Source organism: Trachypithecus francoisi, unplaced genomic scaffold, assembly GCF_009764315.1.
Source record: "Trachypithecus francoisi isolate TF-2019V2 unplaced genomic scaffold, Tfra_2.0 Lachesis_group10, whole genome shotgun sequence".
Classification (NCBI taxonomy): domain Eukaryota; kingdom Metazoa; phylum Chordata; class Mammalia; order Primates; family Cercopithecidae; genus Trachypithecus; species Trachypithecus francoisi.
The window spans coordinates 5,717,399-5,735,827 of record NW_022681455.1 but is presented as its reverse complement, the minus strand read 5'-3'; the positions used below and the strand labels follow the sequence as shown (position 1 = coordinate 5,735,827).

At 47.5% G+C, this 18,429-nt stretch overlaps 1 protein-coding gene across 5 annotated transcripts in view; it reads right to left on the bottom strand.

The window, feature by feature from the left end:
• Positions 1-3,924: 3,924 nt before the first annotated feature.
• FARS2 (phenylalanyl-tRNA synthetase 2, mitochondrial) overlaps positions 3,925-18,429 on the bottom strand; it is a 537,773-nt gene continuing 523,268 nt past the window's right edge. For all 5 annotated transcript variants that reach the window (XM_033216106.1, XM_033216105.1, XM_033216107.1 and 2 more), the window contains one exon: positions 3,925-4,217. In XM_033216106.1, the coding sequence (XP_033071997.1) occupies positions 4,079-4,217 (139 nt within the window). In that variant the 3' untranslated portion in view covers positions 3,925-4,078. The remainder of the gene's footprint in view (positions 4,218-18,429) is intronic.

Sequence of the window (18,429 nt, the reverse complement as noted above, 5' to 3'; positions counted from 1 at the left end):
ACACACAATTTCCCTACTCCTTGCTGAGCCAATCACACTAGGGCCAGAGATTATAACCTCCATTTTAGGGCTGAGGAAATGCAGGCTCAGGGATGTTAATGACTCATCTGTGGCAGAGCTGGGTTTAGACCCCGGGTGTGGCCTTGGGCTTGGTCCGGGGCTCCGAGGCGCATTCCTGCTCTGCTCTCCTCCTGAGCACAGCCCCTGAGCTGTTGTTTCCTATATGTGAAAAAAAATAGAACTTCCAGTGTTGAGGGGCTTCCTTTTCCGTTTCTTGGCTGCCTGACCACCAGACACCGCTGGGAGTATCTAGCCCCGGATGAGCTTTGCTGACTTGTTCAGGACCTGGGCACAATCAGGAGCAGAGCAACCTGGGGAGGGGAAGAAGACACAAATGGCTGCTGAGCCTGCAAGGCCCTCTCTCCACCCAAGGCTCCAGTTGGTCACAGAATTCATTCCCACGACAAACCCTATTGCTAGTGCCTGCTGGCCCCAGTCTTGCTGGCGTCTTTAGAGGCCTATCACAGGGACAGGTAACACATGTGCTAGAAGGATCCTCAGTCCCCAGCTCCAGGATGTGGGCTCCTAGACCATCCTCACAAGGAGAGAAACTCTGCGTAAGGGTGTCCTCTTACGTCACTGTATCTTGAAGCACCACACAACAGGGCTGCAGGGAAACTTCTCCAAAAGACCATGCAGTTGCAAGAGTCAAGCCTGAGGGCCCTTTAGGAAGGACTCTCCAGCATACCCCAAGGCACTGCAGCCCCAGCCCGACCTGTCCTGACCCCCGTGGTGGCCTTCCACCTAAAGACACCCTCAGGATCTCTGCTTCAATGTGGTGTTTGGAAAAACACTCTGGAAACCCCAGTTTGAGGCCCAGCTCTACAATACCTCACTGTCACTGTGCCCTTGGGTAAGTCACTTTGTCCCTTTGTACTTCAGTGTCCTCGCGTAGAGATGGGGGGAACACGTGGATGCCCTGTGGGATCTGTTCCAGTTTGGACGGTTCACGCATCCATCGTTTTCTCCCTGAATAATGATCAGAGCAGTGTCCCTTCTTGATGGCTTATCAGGTGCCAGGTTCTGTGGCAGGAGCCGTGTGCGACGTCTCACACAACCCTCGCCACAGCCTCTGCAGCAGGCGCTATTATCATCCTCATTTGACAAAGGAGGAAACTGAGCGTCCCGGAGGGTCACAGCCATAGCGCTGGTATTGGTCACCATGCTGTCCTTCCTGTGGGAATCATGTGTTTCTTGAACTGCAAAGTGATTTCATCTAATGGATTAATTTCCCTTTCTTTTTCCTCGTTCATTATTTATTCTCCTGTGGGAGTCACATGAAAAAGTCAAGAGCTTTATGTCCCTTTGGCTCTTTGGTGGTAGGGAAGGCTCACTTTTGGCACAAGTGCTGGTCAGAGTGGACCCTGAGGGGGTTCTGCACAAGCCCTCGTAGAAACAGAATGAAGGTCTAGGGAGCAAGAGAGAGGCACAGACCCTACAGTCAACACACTACTGTTTACACAGATTTTTTTTTTTTTTGAGACAGGGTCTTGCTTTGTTGCTCAGGCTGGAGTGCAGTGGCATGATTATGGCTCACTGCAGCCTCCACCTCCTGGGCTCAATCAATCCTCCCACATTGACCTCCCAAGTAGCTGGGACTACAGGGGCATGCCACGATGTCCAGCTGGTTTTTAAAATTTTTTGTAAAGACGGGGTCTCACTGTGTTGCCCAGGCTGTAGACAGACATTCTTAATGTGGAGGCTGTGGACTTGAGGGTGAGGCCTGCCATCTCCTGTGTATGTACCTTAAGTCACAGACGCGACAACAGAGGCCTGAAGAAGTCACAGTTTACGTCATGGTCAACTCCTGTGACTTCTTCAGTCCTTTGTTCCCTCACTTGTAAGATTTAAATAACAGTCAATTACACCTCATGGAGTGTTAAGGGGAGTGTTCAAGAAAGGCCTCTGTGAACGCTTTGGAATGTCAGCCCTACCCCAGGACCTTAGTATAGGGTTTGGCACAAATATAGCGTCACGTAACAATGTTTCAGTCAACAACAGATGGGCAGGGGACAGTGATAATACAGTACTTGTTGCTATAACTTTTCAGTTTAGAAACACAAATAACATTTGTTGCAAGTGCCTACAGTATTCAGCACAGTAACATGCTGTGTTACTCTGTTCTTGCATTGCTATAAAGAAATACATGAGACTGGGCCATTTATGGAGAAAAGAGGCTTAACTGGCTCACAGTTCCGCAGGCTGTACAGGAAGCACAGAGGCTTCTGCTTCCGGGGAGGCCTCAGGGAGCCTTTGCTCATGGCAGAAGGCAAAGCGGGAGCAGGCATCTCACATGGCAGGAGCAGGACCAAGAGGGTTGCAGGGAGGGAGAGACTATACATTTTTAAGCAACCTGATCTCATGAGAACTCACCATCATGAGAACAGCACCAAGCGTATGGTGCTAAACCACTCACGAGAAGCTGATCTCCATGATCTAACCACCTCCCACCAGGCCCCTCCTCCAACACTGGGGCTCACATGTAATCATGAGATTTGGGTAGGGACACAGATCCAAACCATACCACATACTGTGCAGGTCTGGAGCCTCTCACCTGCAGCCTCTAGCAATAGGCTATGCTGTGTAGCCTAGGGGTGTAGTACGCTACACTGTTTAGGTTTGTATGAGCACATTCCATGGTGTTTACACAATGACAAAATCACCTATGACGCATTTCTCAGAATGTTTCACTGTCCATAGGTGACGTGTGACTGTATTTGACAAATATTGCTCAGATTCTGGGCCACAGGGCAGCATCATGGTTTTGCATTTTATACACCTAGTTTGCTTTCTTTAAGAACATTAATAAATGCCTAATCAGTCATGGGGATGAACGGATATCTTGAAGTGCAGGCTAAGGCCGAATCAGAAATGGACTGCTGGCAAATGCCACGGAAGAGGAAATCACTGTCACATTGTGGCTTCCCACTGAGACCCAGCCACTTGGGGAATTGTACCTGTAGGCCCTAAAACCCCAGACAGTGGTTTGGTTCCAGGATTGGCTGTGGGACTTGGGGTATGGCTTCCTCAATTCCCTTAAAAATCCAAGGGAAGAGTCCAAATTAATCACATGGTAAGGTGACATTAAAGCTGTTCCTTCCCTTAGGAAAGCAGCTGCCTACCCCCATGCCGCTAGCTGATAATGGCCACTCCTCATCAAATATTTATCCCGGCGCTTGCAGCCCTCCATCAGCCTCTAGCATCATGCCAGGGATGGAAGCTGATTATTAAAACTGGTCATGAATGAGGCAGGCAGACTACAAAGTGCCTGGGATGGAAAGGGGGGAACATCAAAGCCCCATATTCTTCCTTAAAGGTTGCCTTCTGGAATTGGAGGCTGCCTGCTGGGAAAACTTGAAGGGAGTTTGAGGACCTGTGCCTCCAAGACTCGGGCAGCTCTCGCCCCTTTCCTTCCTCTCCAGTGGGGTGGAAGGCAGCTAAGCCCAAGTCCTGGGGCCAGAGGCCTGACTCCAAGCCATGGGTTTATGAAAAGCAAATAGATAACTTGCCCTGGCTCAAAGATGCAACTCCCTTCACATTCAAGGGGAGCGCTGGCATTTCATTAGTGCCCTCTTTGAAGTCTGCCCTTTGCAAAACTGAAAAAGAAGAGAAGGGAGGAAGGAATGGAAGCTGATTCAAAAAGCTTCCTGTATTGTATCTGGAATTTCTGATGTCCCTCTGTGTGGCTTCACTCATTACATGGGTGGAAGAGCCTGTCAGGCAAGAAACCATGCCCGGTGCTTAATGGAACCCAGGGACCAATTAACCATACTGAGCACCAGTGCCAGTGGGCAGAGCACTTCTAAAAGGAAGAGGAAAAGACCTTCCCCCTTTCCCCAGATAAAAGACAAATGCTATGTCAACAGCTTTTCAAGAGTGATCTTTTATTTTGTGAAAGTCCTAAGACTGATCCATTTATCAAAAGACGATTGATGCCCCAGTTCACAAACCATATCTTTTTCTCTTTCAGCAAATCCTGGAGCCCCAAGAGGGCTGCAGCCTGGGTGAAGTGGTGGCATCAGAACCTGCCCTCCACGCCCAACCGCTGGACTGCAGCCTCCTGCAAGGCCTGGTGGATGTGCCTGACCTCTCTCTGGGACAAAGTCCGTTCCATGTGGCGGTAGGTGATGCGGTAGCAGTGGCTGGTCTTGTGCGTCCTACAGAGAGCAAGAGAACACAGGTGAGTGCGGGATGAACGAGGCTGTGCCTGAAGGAGCAGTGTGGCTTGCCCTGGCCAGATCTCCCCAACTGCAGTGGAGAACTGAGGTTGGGATCCAGGTACCATTTACCGCTAATAATCTGCATCTTTTACAGGGGGAGAAGGTGATAGTCAGGGAAACATTAGCTTGACTGAAGGAGGCTGCTGGTTTCCACTGCACTGGATGTATCCAAGTCCCCTGGGAAGGACGCTGACAAATTTCATTTCCTAGGCCACACTCTGGAGATTTGGATTCAACAGGTGGGAGGTGGGACCTGGACTTCTAAGCCTGTCCCAGGTTCCCCACATGATTCTAACAAGCAGACAGGGTCAGGGGCCAACCCAAGTGTGCCTCCTTCATGTCATGGAAGGTAACTGTGTTTGTGAGGCACACTGCAGTATCAGTAAGGCTTGAGGCAAGGCTGAGGGACTCACTCTCTCAGCACCCCTGCTGGCAGTCCAGGAAGCATACAGGCCATATATGCCATGTATGTGCTGTGTAGACAATTACTTTAGTCTCTCCTTTACGACATAGATGTTGGCTTGGCTTGCATGGAACAGCTGAGTAATTCTGGAATATGTGGTGATGACAGCAGTAGGGCCTTCTATCTGCATGGCAGGTGCTAAGACACACTGGTCAGTTGATCTCATGAGAAAGACCCCTGGGCCATGAACTAGCAGGCCTGGCCCTGTCCCCAGCCTGCCTCTCACTGGCTGTGTGGCTGGGTGTCTGACATCTCACCATCTCTGAATGCTCACATTTCTCTTCTATACAATAAGGGGACCTGGTCAACTTCAGAGCCACACAAATTCCTCTTTTCCCATCCGCCGCAGCCGCAGCAACAACAACAACAACAACAACAGAGGCAACCTAAACAACAACAACAACACAACAACAACACAACAACAACAACAACACAACAACAACACAACAACAACAACAACAACAGAGGCAACCTAATCCCTTCTTGGCCTTGGGGGAAGAAACGGAAACAAACCGAGGGATCCCAGGCAGGTTCCTTTTATGATGCCGTCAGCCAGCCCTTAGCCTAGTCAGGGAGACTCCATGTGCTTTCTGGCAGGTGAGACAGGGCTGGGCCTTCAGTAATACCAGGGTCTTGAACAAATGGGCTTCTGGTGGACCTGGCACCTGGGCCACTCCCACATAATCACTGGAAACTGGTAGTCCCATTGATGCCACCTGAGTCCAGAGCCTTTGCTTCCAGGGGCCTCCCGATGCTTCACGGATTGCTCTCACTGGGTTCTCTCCTCTTTCCTCTCCCTCTCCCTCATCTGAATGCCAGAGCCCTCGGCTGGGCAGATTATGCCTGGTGCGTGAGAGTCTGCCTGGTCCTGGCCTCCCTAGTCTGCCCCTTCACCTCCCCTTCCAGTGTCTCCTCCCCTCTCCCCCACTCTGGCTTGGTCATCTTTGTCCTGCTTTTGTCCTTCCACTTTCAGGAAGGATAAGCTGCTCTGCTGTGCCTCACAGGGTTATGTGAATTTCAGCCAAGTATGCAGCCCCCGTTTGGATCAAGCCACAGGAGGCAAGCTGGGCTGGGGGAGGAAGTTTTCTTTAGGGACTTCCTGGGGATTCCCAATAGCACATGGAGGCCTGCCCCATTCCCTCACCCAGTGTCAGCTGCCTGCTTTAGACCAAGGGAGAAATCAAATCCTCTGCCCACCTGGTTCTTTCTTTTTCAGTCCAGTTCAGGCCAATGGCTCTGCTCTGTGGACATTCCTCTGGGGGGGGACCCTGACTCTTGGGGGAGGCACTGCTGCTCAAAGTGCCCCAAGGACCTCCCACAAAGTCGAGTCGTCTTTTCTCCTCACTCTCTGCTCCTAACAAGAGTACTCCAGGTACCATGCCCACCCAAGCCTTTCAGGCACCAAAATGCAGCCAGACAGAAAAACCTGGCTCTGAGAGGAAAACAAGAGGCTCTCCAGGAGTGGGAGCTTATGAAACCACATAGCCAAGACCCTGGCTGCCACCAAGTGCTGACCCATTCCATTTAAACTACAATTGTTCCATTTATAGTTACTTGTTTTTTGACAAGGGCACCAAGACCATTCAAGGAGGGAATGTCTTTTCAACAATTGGTACTGAGACAACGGGATATCCACATGCAAAAGAATGAAGTTGAATCCCTACCTCACACAACACACACAGACTAACTCAAAATATATTATATATCTCAATATAAGAGCTGAATCTATATCATTCTTAGAAGAAAACAGATGAGTAAATCTTCATGACCGCATAGGCAAAACCTCCTTGGATGACACCAAAAGCACAGGTGAAAAAATAAAAAAAAAGGATAAACTTGGAGTTCATAAAAATTAGACATTTTCTTAATTCAAGGCATCAAGAAGGTGAAAAAGGAACCCACAGAATGGGAGAAGATATTTGCGAGTCATATACCTGATAAGGGATTTGTATCCAGAACATACAAAGAACTCTTACAACTCAACAATAAAATAGCCAACAACACCGTAAAAAAAGTACAAAAGATCTGAATAGACATTTCTGCAAAGATAAACAAATGGCCAACAAGCACATGAAAAAATGTTCAACTTCAGCCATTAGGGAAATGCAAATCAAAACCACCATGAGATACTGCTTCAGGCCCATTAGGATGCCCATTTTAAAAACAAAAGGAAAACAACAAGTATTGGAGAAGATATGGGGAAATCAGGGCCTGTTTAGAAATTGACAGGGCTCTGCAAATTATAAAGTGCTAATTGGGTGTGAGGTGAAAGTATCATTGTGGCAACTGTTATCACATTGTAGTTTTTCACTGGTTCACTCTGGTTCCTCCTAGCAGAAGAGCTGGTAATATGGCACCTCTAAAAGTTATTGCCAACTGAAGATGGATGGGGAAAAATCTGTTTTCCTATTTCTATGCGCTCAGAAAAAGATCTCTATAAGGATTCTTGGGATTCAAATAGCTTATACAGAGCATTTTGATGAGTTAGGTGTAAATGATTCACAAATACGTGGATTATGAGATAAATTCTCATAATATATAGATATGAGAGAAATACTATTTAGCAGAATGTTTGGTGATTCTGTTGAATTCAATAGAATCAAGTGAAAATCAACCAGATTTGCCTTTTCCTAACATGAATGATGACAGAGTAGGCTTCCTTTTATTTTCTAGAAACTTCTGTGTGTAGCGTTCAGATGACAGGACATACTCCTGTCTTCCTTTGTCATGTTGGAGGGCTGAGAGAATGGAGCTGGCAAGTGGTCAGGGGTGGAGGACCCTGGTCCCTCATTCTTGAAGCGTCTCCCCAGGAAAGCCACAGGCACATGGAGCTGAAGATTCTTGGAGCTCATCAGTGAACAGGTAAGAAAACTGATTCCTCAAGTGAAAGATGCCCTCAGCAACCAACCCCAAGGGTCTCAACTCTCCTTCTGCTGGTTCTTTTATATCACCCAATGCAGTCTCTTTTAGACCAAAAGCTTTTCAGTCTTCCATCTGCCATGACCTACACTGTCTCTCAGTAACAGCAGCAGCAGCAACAGCAAACATTTATGCAGCAGTTTTGTATACCAGGTACTGTTCTGAGGCATTCACATACATCACCTCTTTTAAGTATCACAACCTCATTGAGTAAACAGCATTACTGACCCATTAGACAGATGAGGAAACTGAGGCACAAAGAGCATAAGTAACTTACTGATGCTCACACAGCTAATAAGTAAGTGGCAGGGCTGGATTCAAAGCTAAGCAATCTGGTGGGAATGTACAAGCCACAGTGTGGTGGTTCCTCAAAAAGTTAAACACAGAATTACCATATAATCCAGCAATTCTACTCCTAGGAATATACCCTAGAGAATTGACAGCATGTGTTGAAACAAAAACCTGTCCAAGAACGTTCATAGCAGTATTATTGACAACTGCCAAAAGATGAAAATGTCCATGAATATCTGTATAGATGGGCCTGGCACGGTGGCTCACGCCTGTAATCTCAGCACTTTGGGAGGCCGAGGCAGGTGGATCACTTGAGGTCAGGAGTTCGAGACCAGCCTGGCCAACATGGTGAAACCCCAACTCTACTAAAAATACAAAAATTAGCCAGGTGTGATGGAGGGCGCCTGTAATTCCAGCTACTTGGGAGGCTGAGGCACGAGAATCGCTTGAATCCTGGAGGTGGAGGTTGCAGTGAGCGGAGATCGCTCCACTGCACTCCAGCCTGGGCAACAGAGTGAGACTCAGTCTGAAAAAACAATTTTTTTTGGATGGATTAACAAAATGTGGTATATCCACACAATGGAATATTACTTAGCCATAAAAAGGTACTGATTTTTATGAAGTACTGATACATGGATGGATACTAGATGGAATGTGGATGAACCTCAAGAACGGACGTGAAGAAAGTCAGATGCAATAGAGCATATATTATACAATTCCATTTATAGAAGATATCCAGAAAAGGGGAATCTATAGAGACAGAAGGCAGACTGATGGTAACCAGGGGTCGTAGGGAGAGACTGCCTCATAGGGATATGGATTTCCTTTGGGGTGATGACACATTTTGAAACTAGATAGAGGTGATGGTTGGGTTGCACAACACTGTTCTTATACTAAATACCACTGAATTGTACGCTTTAAAAAATGGTTAATGTCATGTAATTTTTTCCTCAATTAAAGTAATAAAAACTAGGAAATCTGCTTTCAGAGCCCAGCTATTAACTGTCACCCTCTTCCTTTAATCCCAGCGTCCTCTAAGAAGTGACAAGGTCTGCAAGTTTTGGAGAAGAGTAATTTCTTTTAATTGTGCTGTTAAAAAAAAATGGAATGAGCCCATGCTCCTCTCTGGTTCTGCCCTTCCACCAACAACAGAGGGCACAGCTGGAGAGGAAGAAGGACTGTGAGTGGGGTGGGCTGTGCCTGGGGCACAGATGCTTTGATGTCTTTCCTGCTTAAAGGGGCATTAAGAGGTGGTCTGGGAAGCCAGACAGCTGGCTGGGAAAATGAGAGGGCTGCAAGCGTAAGAAAGGAAGGGTAAGAGCATGGGGCCAGGGTGGCATCACGAGGTTGCCACTGCCGTCCCCCAACTCATGCAGGCACACTCATCAGACAAGAAACCTGCCCCGGAGGAGAGAACAGGCTGCGCTGACTACCTGGAGTTTTAGAGGCAAATAAAAGTTCCCTTTTATGTACTTCACAGCTTCTACTCATAGGCAAAGTAAACGAGATTGCCCATGACTGAGTCTGAGAGGTCAAATTCCATTATAAGGAGTTTGAAGAGAGACTCTAAAAAATTTTTTTTTGGTGCTACAATTTCATTGCATTGGGGTATTGGCTAAAATGAGTTAGTCACTGGATAGCATTTGAATTTTTGAAAGATTTTGGTATAGGAATCTTAGAATGTTTGAACCTCCGGGGCTTTGACTGTCACCAGTTTATTCATAGATTCCTTTAGTTATTCAACAAACACCATGTTCCAGTCACCGAGCTGGACACAGATAAGCACATGAAGGGGATGCAGTATCTGCCCTCAACCAGCTCACATCCGGGAGTTAGCAGCCTGCTGAGTCCTGCAGCAACCCAGGAGCCGGCTGAGCAGAGGACCGTCCCCAAGTACGCCCATGACAGCAGGAGGGGCTGGTACTTGCTTGGCAGTGAAGTCAGCCACATCTCACCCCACGTGGAACCTCATGTTCTCCTGAGATTTGCTCTTCAGTACATGATTTTTCCCACCTCCCCAAGAACACTGACATGCACTGTTTGTCTAGTACAGTGCGGCACTACGGGGCGCACCAGAGGGCTTCAGATTATACTGCCTGCTAGGAGCTTACCTCTTGAGAGGGGCAAACAGAATATAAGACAGCCCACGCTCCCTGCCATTGGCAGGTGATGCACGATGCCATGGTACATGCTGCGCCCAGGGCCCACCTCTTCCACTCTCCCACTGCCGCCCATCAGCTCCCCTTCTGAGAGATTCAGCCTGGCTCTGGAAGCTGGAGACATGACTCAAACTTATCCTGAACCTTACTTTCACTTGGATCCTGGTCCCTGCTCCAGTGTGACTGCCCCCTAACTTTACCATCCTGTACAAGAGTAGCTGCTTGTGTGGAAGCCGAGAGCCAGGGCCAGCGGGGCAGCCCCGTGTGGGCCGATGGGAGAGCTGGGCTGGACGGCAGAATGCAACACCAGGGAGGGGACGGCGTATTTTGATGCCGCCTCCTACCGGAGCCCTTGGACCAAAGACAAGGATGTACAGGTGCTCAGTATAGTCAAGGCTGGATCAGTGAAGGATTCTCAAAACTACAAATGTTTAAAAGAGGTCCCTCCCCAGTGCTTTTTTTTTTTTCCTGATCAACTTAAATGATACAGCCACCAAGTACCAAAAGTACTGCCAAGAGCGTCACTGCTCTCCAGTTCAACGTGTGCCAAGAGGAGATTTTCCAAAGAGCTCAGGGCTCTCAAGCCTTACTGGAAAGTTGGCACAAGGGGTCAGAGTGTTAGCGAGGGTTGGAATTCCTCTATCATACAACCCCTTGGTTTACCCTGGCAACCAAACAGGCTCTGAACTCAAAATAAAACCTTTCCAGGGGATGCAGCCAAATCCAGCTCCTGCAACATCCACAGTAGTCTGCTTCTCCATCTGCGACAGAGCAGCGACTTCATGTTCTTGGATGATGTGCTCGCCACCTCCCAGAATAGATCACATACGACCAGCAGTCACTGCAGCTGCCATCTATTCATGCAGGGATTACTCAACAGGAGAGAGGATGCTGTCACCGGGCAGCTTCCATTTTCAGAGTAACAAACACTGGGTTTCCCCAGCTCACTCCTCATCTGTCTCCTGCTTTTCTGATGCAGAAGCTCAGTCTGGAGCTGCCCACGTCAGAGGCACCGTGTATGGCTGTGAGGGTCAATACATGCAACGCTTTAGTGGGTGGGGCTGGACTCGGGCAAGAGGCACAGTATGGCAGGAGGAGGAGGAGGAGGAAGTAGGGACAAATTCCATGGCCTCTCCTGAAAATATAGAACTGAATGGGCATGGTGGAGTGGAGAACCAGAGTTTGCAGCTAGAGAAACTGGGTTCTAATTCCCGCTCTGCCCTTTGCTATCTGTGCGACTCTGGGCAGTTTACATCACCCTTTGTGCCTCAATAACTCCATCTGCAGGGTGAGGCGCACAAAACTTGCTTTCCAGGGTTTGTGAAGGCTGAATGAGGGGGCATGTAGAGTATTAATACAGAGCCAGCCACCCAGAGTAGGCGCTGAATACCTACGCATCCGCCCCATCTTCCTCCTTTACTCCTGTGGTTTACTGGAGAGTGGAATGAAACTGCGGGGGTGAGGGACTTGTATTTCTTCTGTGTTTCTTTTACCCTCGTCTGGGTTTGGACTCTGACTTTGGACGGAGGATGGGAAGAGATTCCTTCCCATGGAGCACGAATGCATTAGTTAGCTTTGGCTGCATCAGTGAAGTGAGGAGTAGAAGTCAGATTGGGCAGGATTTAAATAAGTGGTCTGGAAGCTAAGTAAGTCATTTTCCCCCTTTACCTTCCCTACGTTTTTTAAAAAACAAACAACAAACAAACAAAAACAAAAGGGAAGAGAGGATGAAATTCTGATCATGAGACTTTAGGGTCTGATGACTCTATATGGCTTTCCTAATGAACTGCTCCGGGCTTAATGCAAGAAGAGGACACAGGCCTGGGAGGCAGGAGGCCCGGGTGCCAGCCCAGGCTCCCGTGATGACTGTGTGAGTCTGGGTGAGTCATTCAACCTCTACTGGCCCCCAATGACAGGGGTGGAATAAACGGGCTCTGAGGCTCCTTCTGGCTCTAGAATTCCAGGAGTCACCTCAGAAGACAGAAGAGATCCTTTTATTTTAATGTATTTATCTATTTGAGAGATGGTCTTGCTCTGTCACCCAGGCTGGAGTGCGGTGGCACAGTGACACAATCATGGCTCACTGCAGCCTTGACCTTCTGGGCTCAAGCAATCCTTCCACCTCAGCCTCCTGAATAGCTGGGACCACAGGCGTGCACCACCACGCCTGGTTAATTTTTTGATTTTTTGTAGAGACAGGGTCTCGCTATGTTGCCCAGGCCAATCTCAAACTCCTAGGCTCAAGCAAAACTCCAGCATTCCCAGAGCCTGCACAGGAAGAAAGGGCAAGGCTAGGATGGGCCTGTGATACGAGTGATGAGAGCCAGCGGGAAGCAGGCTGGCCTAATGAGGGCAGAGTGCAGCCTGGCAGGGCCCACTGAGAAAGCCGTCGTGCAGACCACGGGGCTCCAGCAGTAACAACGCTCTGGACACTTCTTCAGCCCCTCCATCTATCCCCTTTGTTATTTCGCAAATACCATACACGCACTCCCCAGAGGAGGTTTTCCTCCTTATTCTCAGAAGGGTCTGTCCTGGGCCTGACGCTCCTGTGGGGCCGTTCTGAGTGGTGCCTCCCCCAGCTCCCAGCCAGCAAACACCAGTGTTGCCGCTCCCTGCTGCTGCTGCTGCTGCTGTGCCTGTGATTTCCTCCCAGAGGGATTTCTGTTCCTCGGAGTCAGTCACAAGAAACCAGTCCAGATGGTTCCTCTGACAGTTACTGCCTTGGGAAAGACAACTCCAATCCACGCCTTGATGGAGGCAGGGCCAGAGGCAGAGAGAGAAAGAGAGAGAGAGAGAGAGAGAGAGAGTGGGCCTCCCCCGCCGGGCCCAGCTCCTAGCCAGCACACGTCGGCAACGTAAGAGTTCCTTAGAGACACGCGTTTTGCAGGCAAGAAATGCTTTTTAACATCAAATACTCGCCAAGTCCTCAGGGATGTTTCAAAACACCCCCAGGTTTTTATTCCCATCACTCCCTGTGACTTCTCCTGGTACTTCCCAGTGAGTGTTTCCTGCCAAGCACCTCCTGGGGGACGTGGCCGAGCTCCTTGGTCCTTGCATGCATGTGTATATGAAAATAACTGCTCTGGGGAAATCTAACGGAATCTCTCCGGAGAGGCTTGGGATGCAGACTCGCCTAGCTCCACCGCTTCTCAGTGACAGAGTCCTGGGCTGGTTCTTAATTTCTAGTCCAGGTTCTCCTTCTAAAATATAGATCATGAACTGACAAGAGCTTTTGAAGGGATTGAATGAAAAAAATGTATAGGTAAAGTGTGAAGTGTTGTTCAGGTTAACAGTTAACAACTGGTACTATCATTCAGGTAGCTGAAGGCTATAGCGCCCTCTGCTTTGGCCCACACAGAAAGACCTGAATGACCTTAGACAAATCATCTGAGCTTCAACCTCCTCGTCTGTACAGATGGATCACTGATATGACGCAGGCTACGACACAGATGAACCATGAACACGTGATGCCCAGTGATTATCACCAGAAAAGCAAGTTGGGAACCCACATTATATTGAAAAGCAAAACAAAACAGGCAACAGCTCATTGGTGTGCACACAGCAGGGGGGCTGCCATGAGTCTCATGTGACTGGTTTCTGCCCTAGCCGACGGAGCATCTTCATGATTTCATTAGCTTAGCAACGAAGATATCTTGCCTTGTATACAAATGACTTTTTATTTATTTTTTTTTTTAGATCCTCCACTCATAATGCTATGGCAGAGTTGGGCCATATTTAACACATTCTTTTCAACTATTCCATTATCTTCGAAACCATCTTTTTACATTTCTAACAAGAAGCAATGTCTCATTTTACACAGTTTTCCAAAGCCCTGTGCTTTTCGTTTGTGTGGAAAATTTGGAAGAGATTTTATTTTTCTCTCTGGCTTAGTCTGCAGAGCCAAAGTCAACAGAGCTAACTTTAACCGTGTACTGTTACAAGGCAGCCTCCCAATCGTGTCGACACTTTGGTGGCTGAGTCAGGTTACGGAAGATAAGACCTGTGTCAGGTGAAATGCTACGTTTCCAGATCAAGCAACTGATCAGCACTTATTTGTTCTGTGCTGAGGTGGACACTGCAGGAGACACAAACAGGTAAACGACCTGCTTGATCAATAGATAAATATACATGGAGTGGCTGTTCTGTGCATGACACAGTGGTAGTGTGAGGGGAACATGTATCTCAAAGTTACAGAAAGAAGGATTAGGCTATATTACAATCCACTTGGGGCCCATAAGACATTCATACCTGAAAAGACAGTCAACAGGATGAAGCTATCAATACTAAATGTTAAATAAATGGCATGGACCATAGACAACTTGGAGGTCAGCAAAGACTGGCAAAGGAGATGAGATTAGGTTTAGATGTTAAGGCACAAGTAGAATTTTAACAGGTGGAGAGAGAGTGCAGTCCAGTTGGCAAAACGTCACCGGAGGTACTGGTGGCAAGGGGCATTCATTGTATTACTCTGCCTTCCATTTCAACAAAGATTTGCTGAGTATCTGTTCCAGGTACAAATGGCCCAAGGGGGACCTCTTCAGAGGGCGCATGACCTACTGAAAGAGGACAGGCTGTGTACAGTCACTGTAGGAAGCTGGCTTTGGCCATGGCAAGTCCACAAAGTGGTTCGCCCTGCCCAGGAGTGATCAGAGCAGTTTCACAGACTGGCGCCAAGTGACCTGGTGATGAAAGGATGGGACATGACTTTGGCACGTGGTTAACTGGTACAGAGGAAAAGCCCTTTCTGCAGAGGGCACAGAGAGAATTGTGAGCCTGCACAGACCAGTCCAAGGAGCAGCAAATAGTTGAGAGCGGCTGGTCTGCGTTTTCAGAGGGTGGAGTGCAGAAATCGGGTGGGATGCTGCAGGGAGGGGTGGGGTGACAGAAGAGGGCCTTATATTTCTGTTTGAGAAGGCCCAGCCAAAAATCCATCCTGTTGCTTAAGCAAGCAACAGGAACAACTGAGCCCAGGATCAGGTCCTGAAAAGACTCCTCTGAGAGGCTGGGATGACCTTGCTCTGAGTGGCTTCACTGCATACAGAGGCTAGCCTCCTGTTCACCTCAGGTCTCATTCCTGGCACATAAGAGAGAAACACTGAGATGTTAAAGGAATGGCACGGACCATAAACAAGTTGGAGGTCAGAAAAGACAGGCAGAGGACATGAGATGGCCATGTCACCCATATGGTATTAAGAGCCACCTATCCAAGGAGTTCACTGCAGCATCACCCTCAGCCCCCATTATTCATGAGTAGAATTACCTATGACTGTGTTATGTTGTAAAAGTTTTATTTCTTCAGTGACTAATGGAAGAAATAGGTTAATTACTTTAAGACTCAGTGTCAGTTAATTATGAAGGAATTACACATCAGTAAAGAGAAATTTGTATACATTTCCAATGACACTGTTATTCTGCAAACACCTTTGAGGGGAACTCTGGGTCTAATTAATTGCATCATCTCTTGACAAACAGTGAGAGATTGAAGGGAAGAGGGGCAAAACAGGGATTTGGCTGGCAGGATGCACCTCCTCCATCTATAATATTCTAGGCTGGGGTATAGCAGTGATATCCTGATTAAAGATTCATCATACAAGTAATGTTCATGAAATCACAGACTCAAAGGTAAGGCACCAGAGGGGTCTTCTGGTCCATGCTTGAGCTCTTTCTGGCAGGCCTTATGTTGGATCCCTCGTGGGGCAGCCCATTCTATGCTCTGACAGTGCAGGCTCCCTGTATACTGAGCTGACCAGTGTGTCCTGTGTCTCTCCTCATTGGCCCTGGATTCACTCCAGTCCTTCTCCCCCATGACAGCCCTTCAAACTCCTCTACTCATTTTTGGCAGCAAAACAGCATGACAGCCTGGCTAGGAAACATCAGGACCATTGGTGGTCAGAGTGGAAAGGGGCCCTGGAGGCAGCACATATGTTTAACATCACTGCCCCAATTCATGCATCCACCCAATTCATTTATTCATTCAGCAAATGAATGCCGACCACCCACCATACACCATGTATTCTGCTGGGTATTGAGGACCTAATGGTGGAATAAAACAAAACAAAACAAACAAGACATGACTTGTAGATTCCACAGTCTAGCATAGGAGATAGGCATTAAAGAATTACAAAGAAATGTAAATAACAACGGCTAAAGGTTATGGAGGGAAGGTACATGGTACCATAAGGCCACACAAAAGGGCTATTAAAGGTCAAGGAAGGTTCCCTGTGGAAGTACCAACAAGCTAAGGCCCCACAGAGCGTAGGAACTGATGGGGTGAAAGAGTGTGAGAGCAGGTGGCGGGCAGTCCCAGACAGAGGGGATGGCACATATAAAGGCCCTGTGATCTGAGTTTAAATTCCCATTCTCCTCTTCTGAGCTATAGGATCTAGATAGATCGTTTACCTTCTCTACATATGGGTTTTCTCATCTCTAATAAGGAGAAAACAGTTCTGCACGTCTCATCAGGCAGGGAAGCTTGGTGAAGCTCATTTCGGAGCACCACCATCTCAGGGCCTCCTGGCTTGGATCCTTTTCTGTTTTTGGATGAAACAGCACCCCAATCTCTCTGCCCTTCCTATTTGTATCCCCTAAATTACACTGTATGAGGCACAGCTCAAAGCAAAGCTGCTCTGGCTGAAGGGGCAAGAGGACCCCACATACTAGCCTTCTGCCCCACTCAGCACAGCCCCTCCCCATCAGCTCCTCAGAACCCCTAAGGCTCAGGGGGCAACTTTAAATCGACTCCATTTTTCAAAAATAGGCAGAAGCGAAGCTTCCAGAGACAGTGATTTGCCCAAACTCATCTCAGAATTTACAAATCCAAGTGAAATTTGTTGAAGATATGATGGGGACTCATTTAGGGGAACACATTCTTTCAAGGAGAGAGAAATCCTTGCTCTGCAGAGCATACAGGCAGCAAGACAAGCAGAAAACAAGTGGAGGATGTCAGACACTGGATTCTCAGCTTAGAGCTCCTCTTTGTAAGAGAAGAGAGTTGGTGTGAGTCCCTTCATGGCTCTAAGCCTAGGCATCCTGTTTTACAGTGGGGATTCCAACTGCCTCACGGTGTTATCGAGAGTGGATAGGTTTTTAAGGCACTTTGTAATTATAAATGACTAAATTTATCACCATAAAAGGGAGACTTCATTTTTGCAAATGGCCCAGCAACGTTTAGAGCCAAAACTGGTGAGAGAAAGTAATCTAATTGATTAATATTCCATATATGTTAAAAGAAGGCATAACCATAAAGTAACAAGATATGGTTCCTGATGTGGCTTATTATTGGGCCTATAAAAATTCTTAAAAAAAAAAAAAAAAAAGAAGAAGAACCGGCTGCATTACAGGCCTTCACCATAGACCACATGGAGGGTGCAGTGTTTGTCTGAATTCAGAAGTTGCTAGAATGTTTGTGCTTACTCTTTCATAGCTGTATCGCAGTTATGCTACATGTCTTGTGGATTCATTTTTACCTTCTGGGGAGAAACGTGACTATCCCATACCACCTCTTCACCTGAAGAGCTAACATGACAAACTGATGGAAACTCATCCTAGAACCATGTACTTCTATATGAAAACAAATTTTAAATTCCAAATATGCATAAAACTAAAGCAAGCTCTGGGTCTTGCCATCACACAGTATTTGTAAAATCGAAGACATTTTGTTAATAGTAACCATAGCAACAAGAGGGACAATGAACAATTATACAGTTACGCAGCTTCCAGAGCCCTTGTACCCACGTGACCTCACTGGCTGTGACTGGAACAGCCATCCTGAGAGGCGGACACTGTCCCCTCCTATTGCAGAGGTGCACCCAAATAATAGGTGACAGAGGTGGGATTCCAATTTAGGCATGCAGCTGCCTCCAAAGCTACGCTCTTAATCCTGGCTAGAAAACATCGTCTGATGTTTGTGGCCAACGTCTCAGCTACATCCCACCTCGAAGCACTAGCAGGTTTCATAAGGCTGATTCCTTGATGAAACTTGAGGGAATAGCCTTAAAATATACTTCCACGAAAAAGTAATTTTGCTTGGGGCAAGCGGGTTGGGTTGGGTTCAAGTGCACAGTTTTTTTGGAGGTCTGGCTATCTTTGCTACTTGGATAAATCTATGGACTCTCCAGGTCTCAATAAAACAGAAATGATGCTATTTGCTCCTAACTACTCCCTCAGTTAGGAAAAATTGAAGCCATGAGAGTGAAGCATTGTCAGCAACTTGGAACAAGTAAGTACTAATAAAGTAAAAGTCAGAGTCAATAAACTCTTTCAAAATCATATTGAGCTGCAGTTGTCCATTTCCAAACTTTGCGAAAAGAAGTGTTCT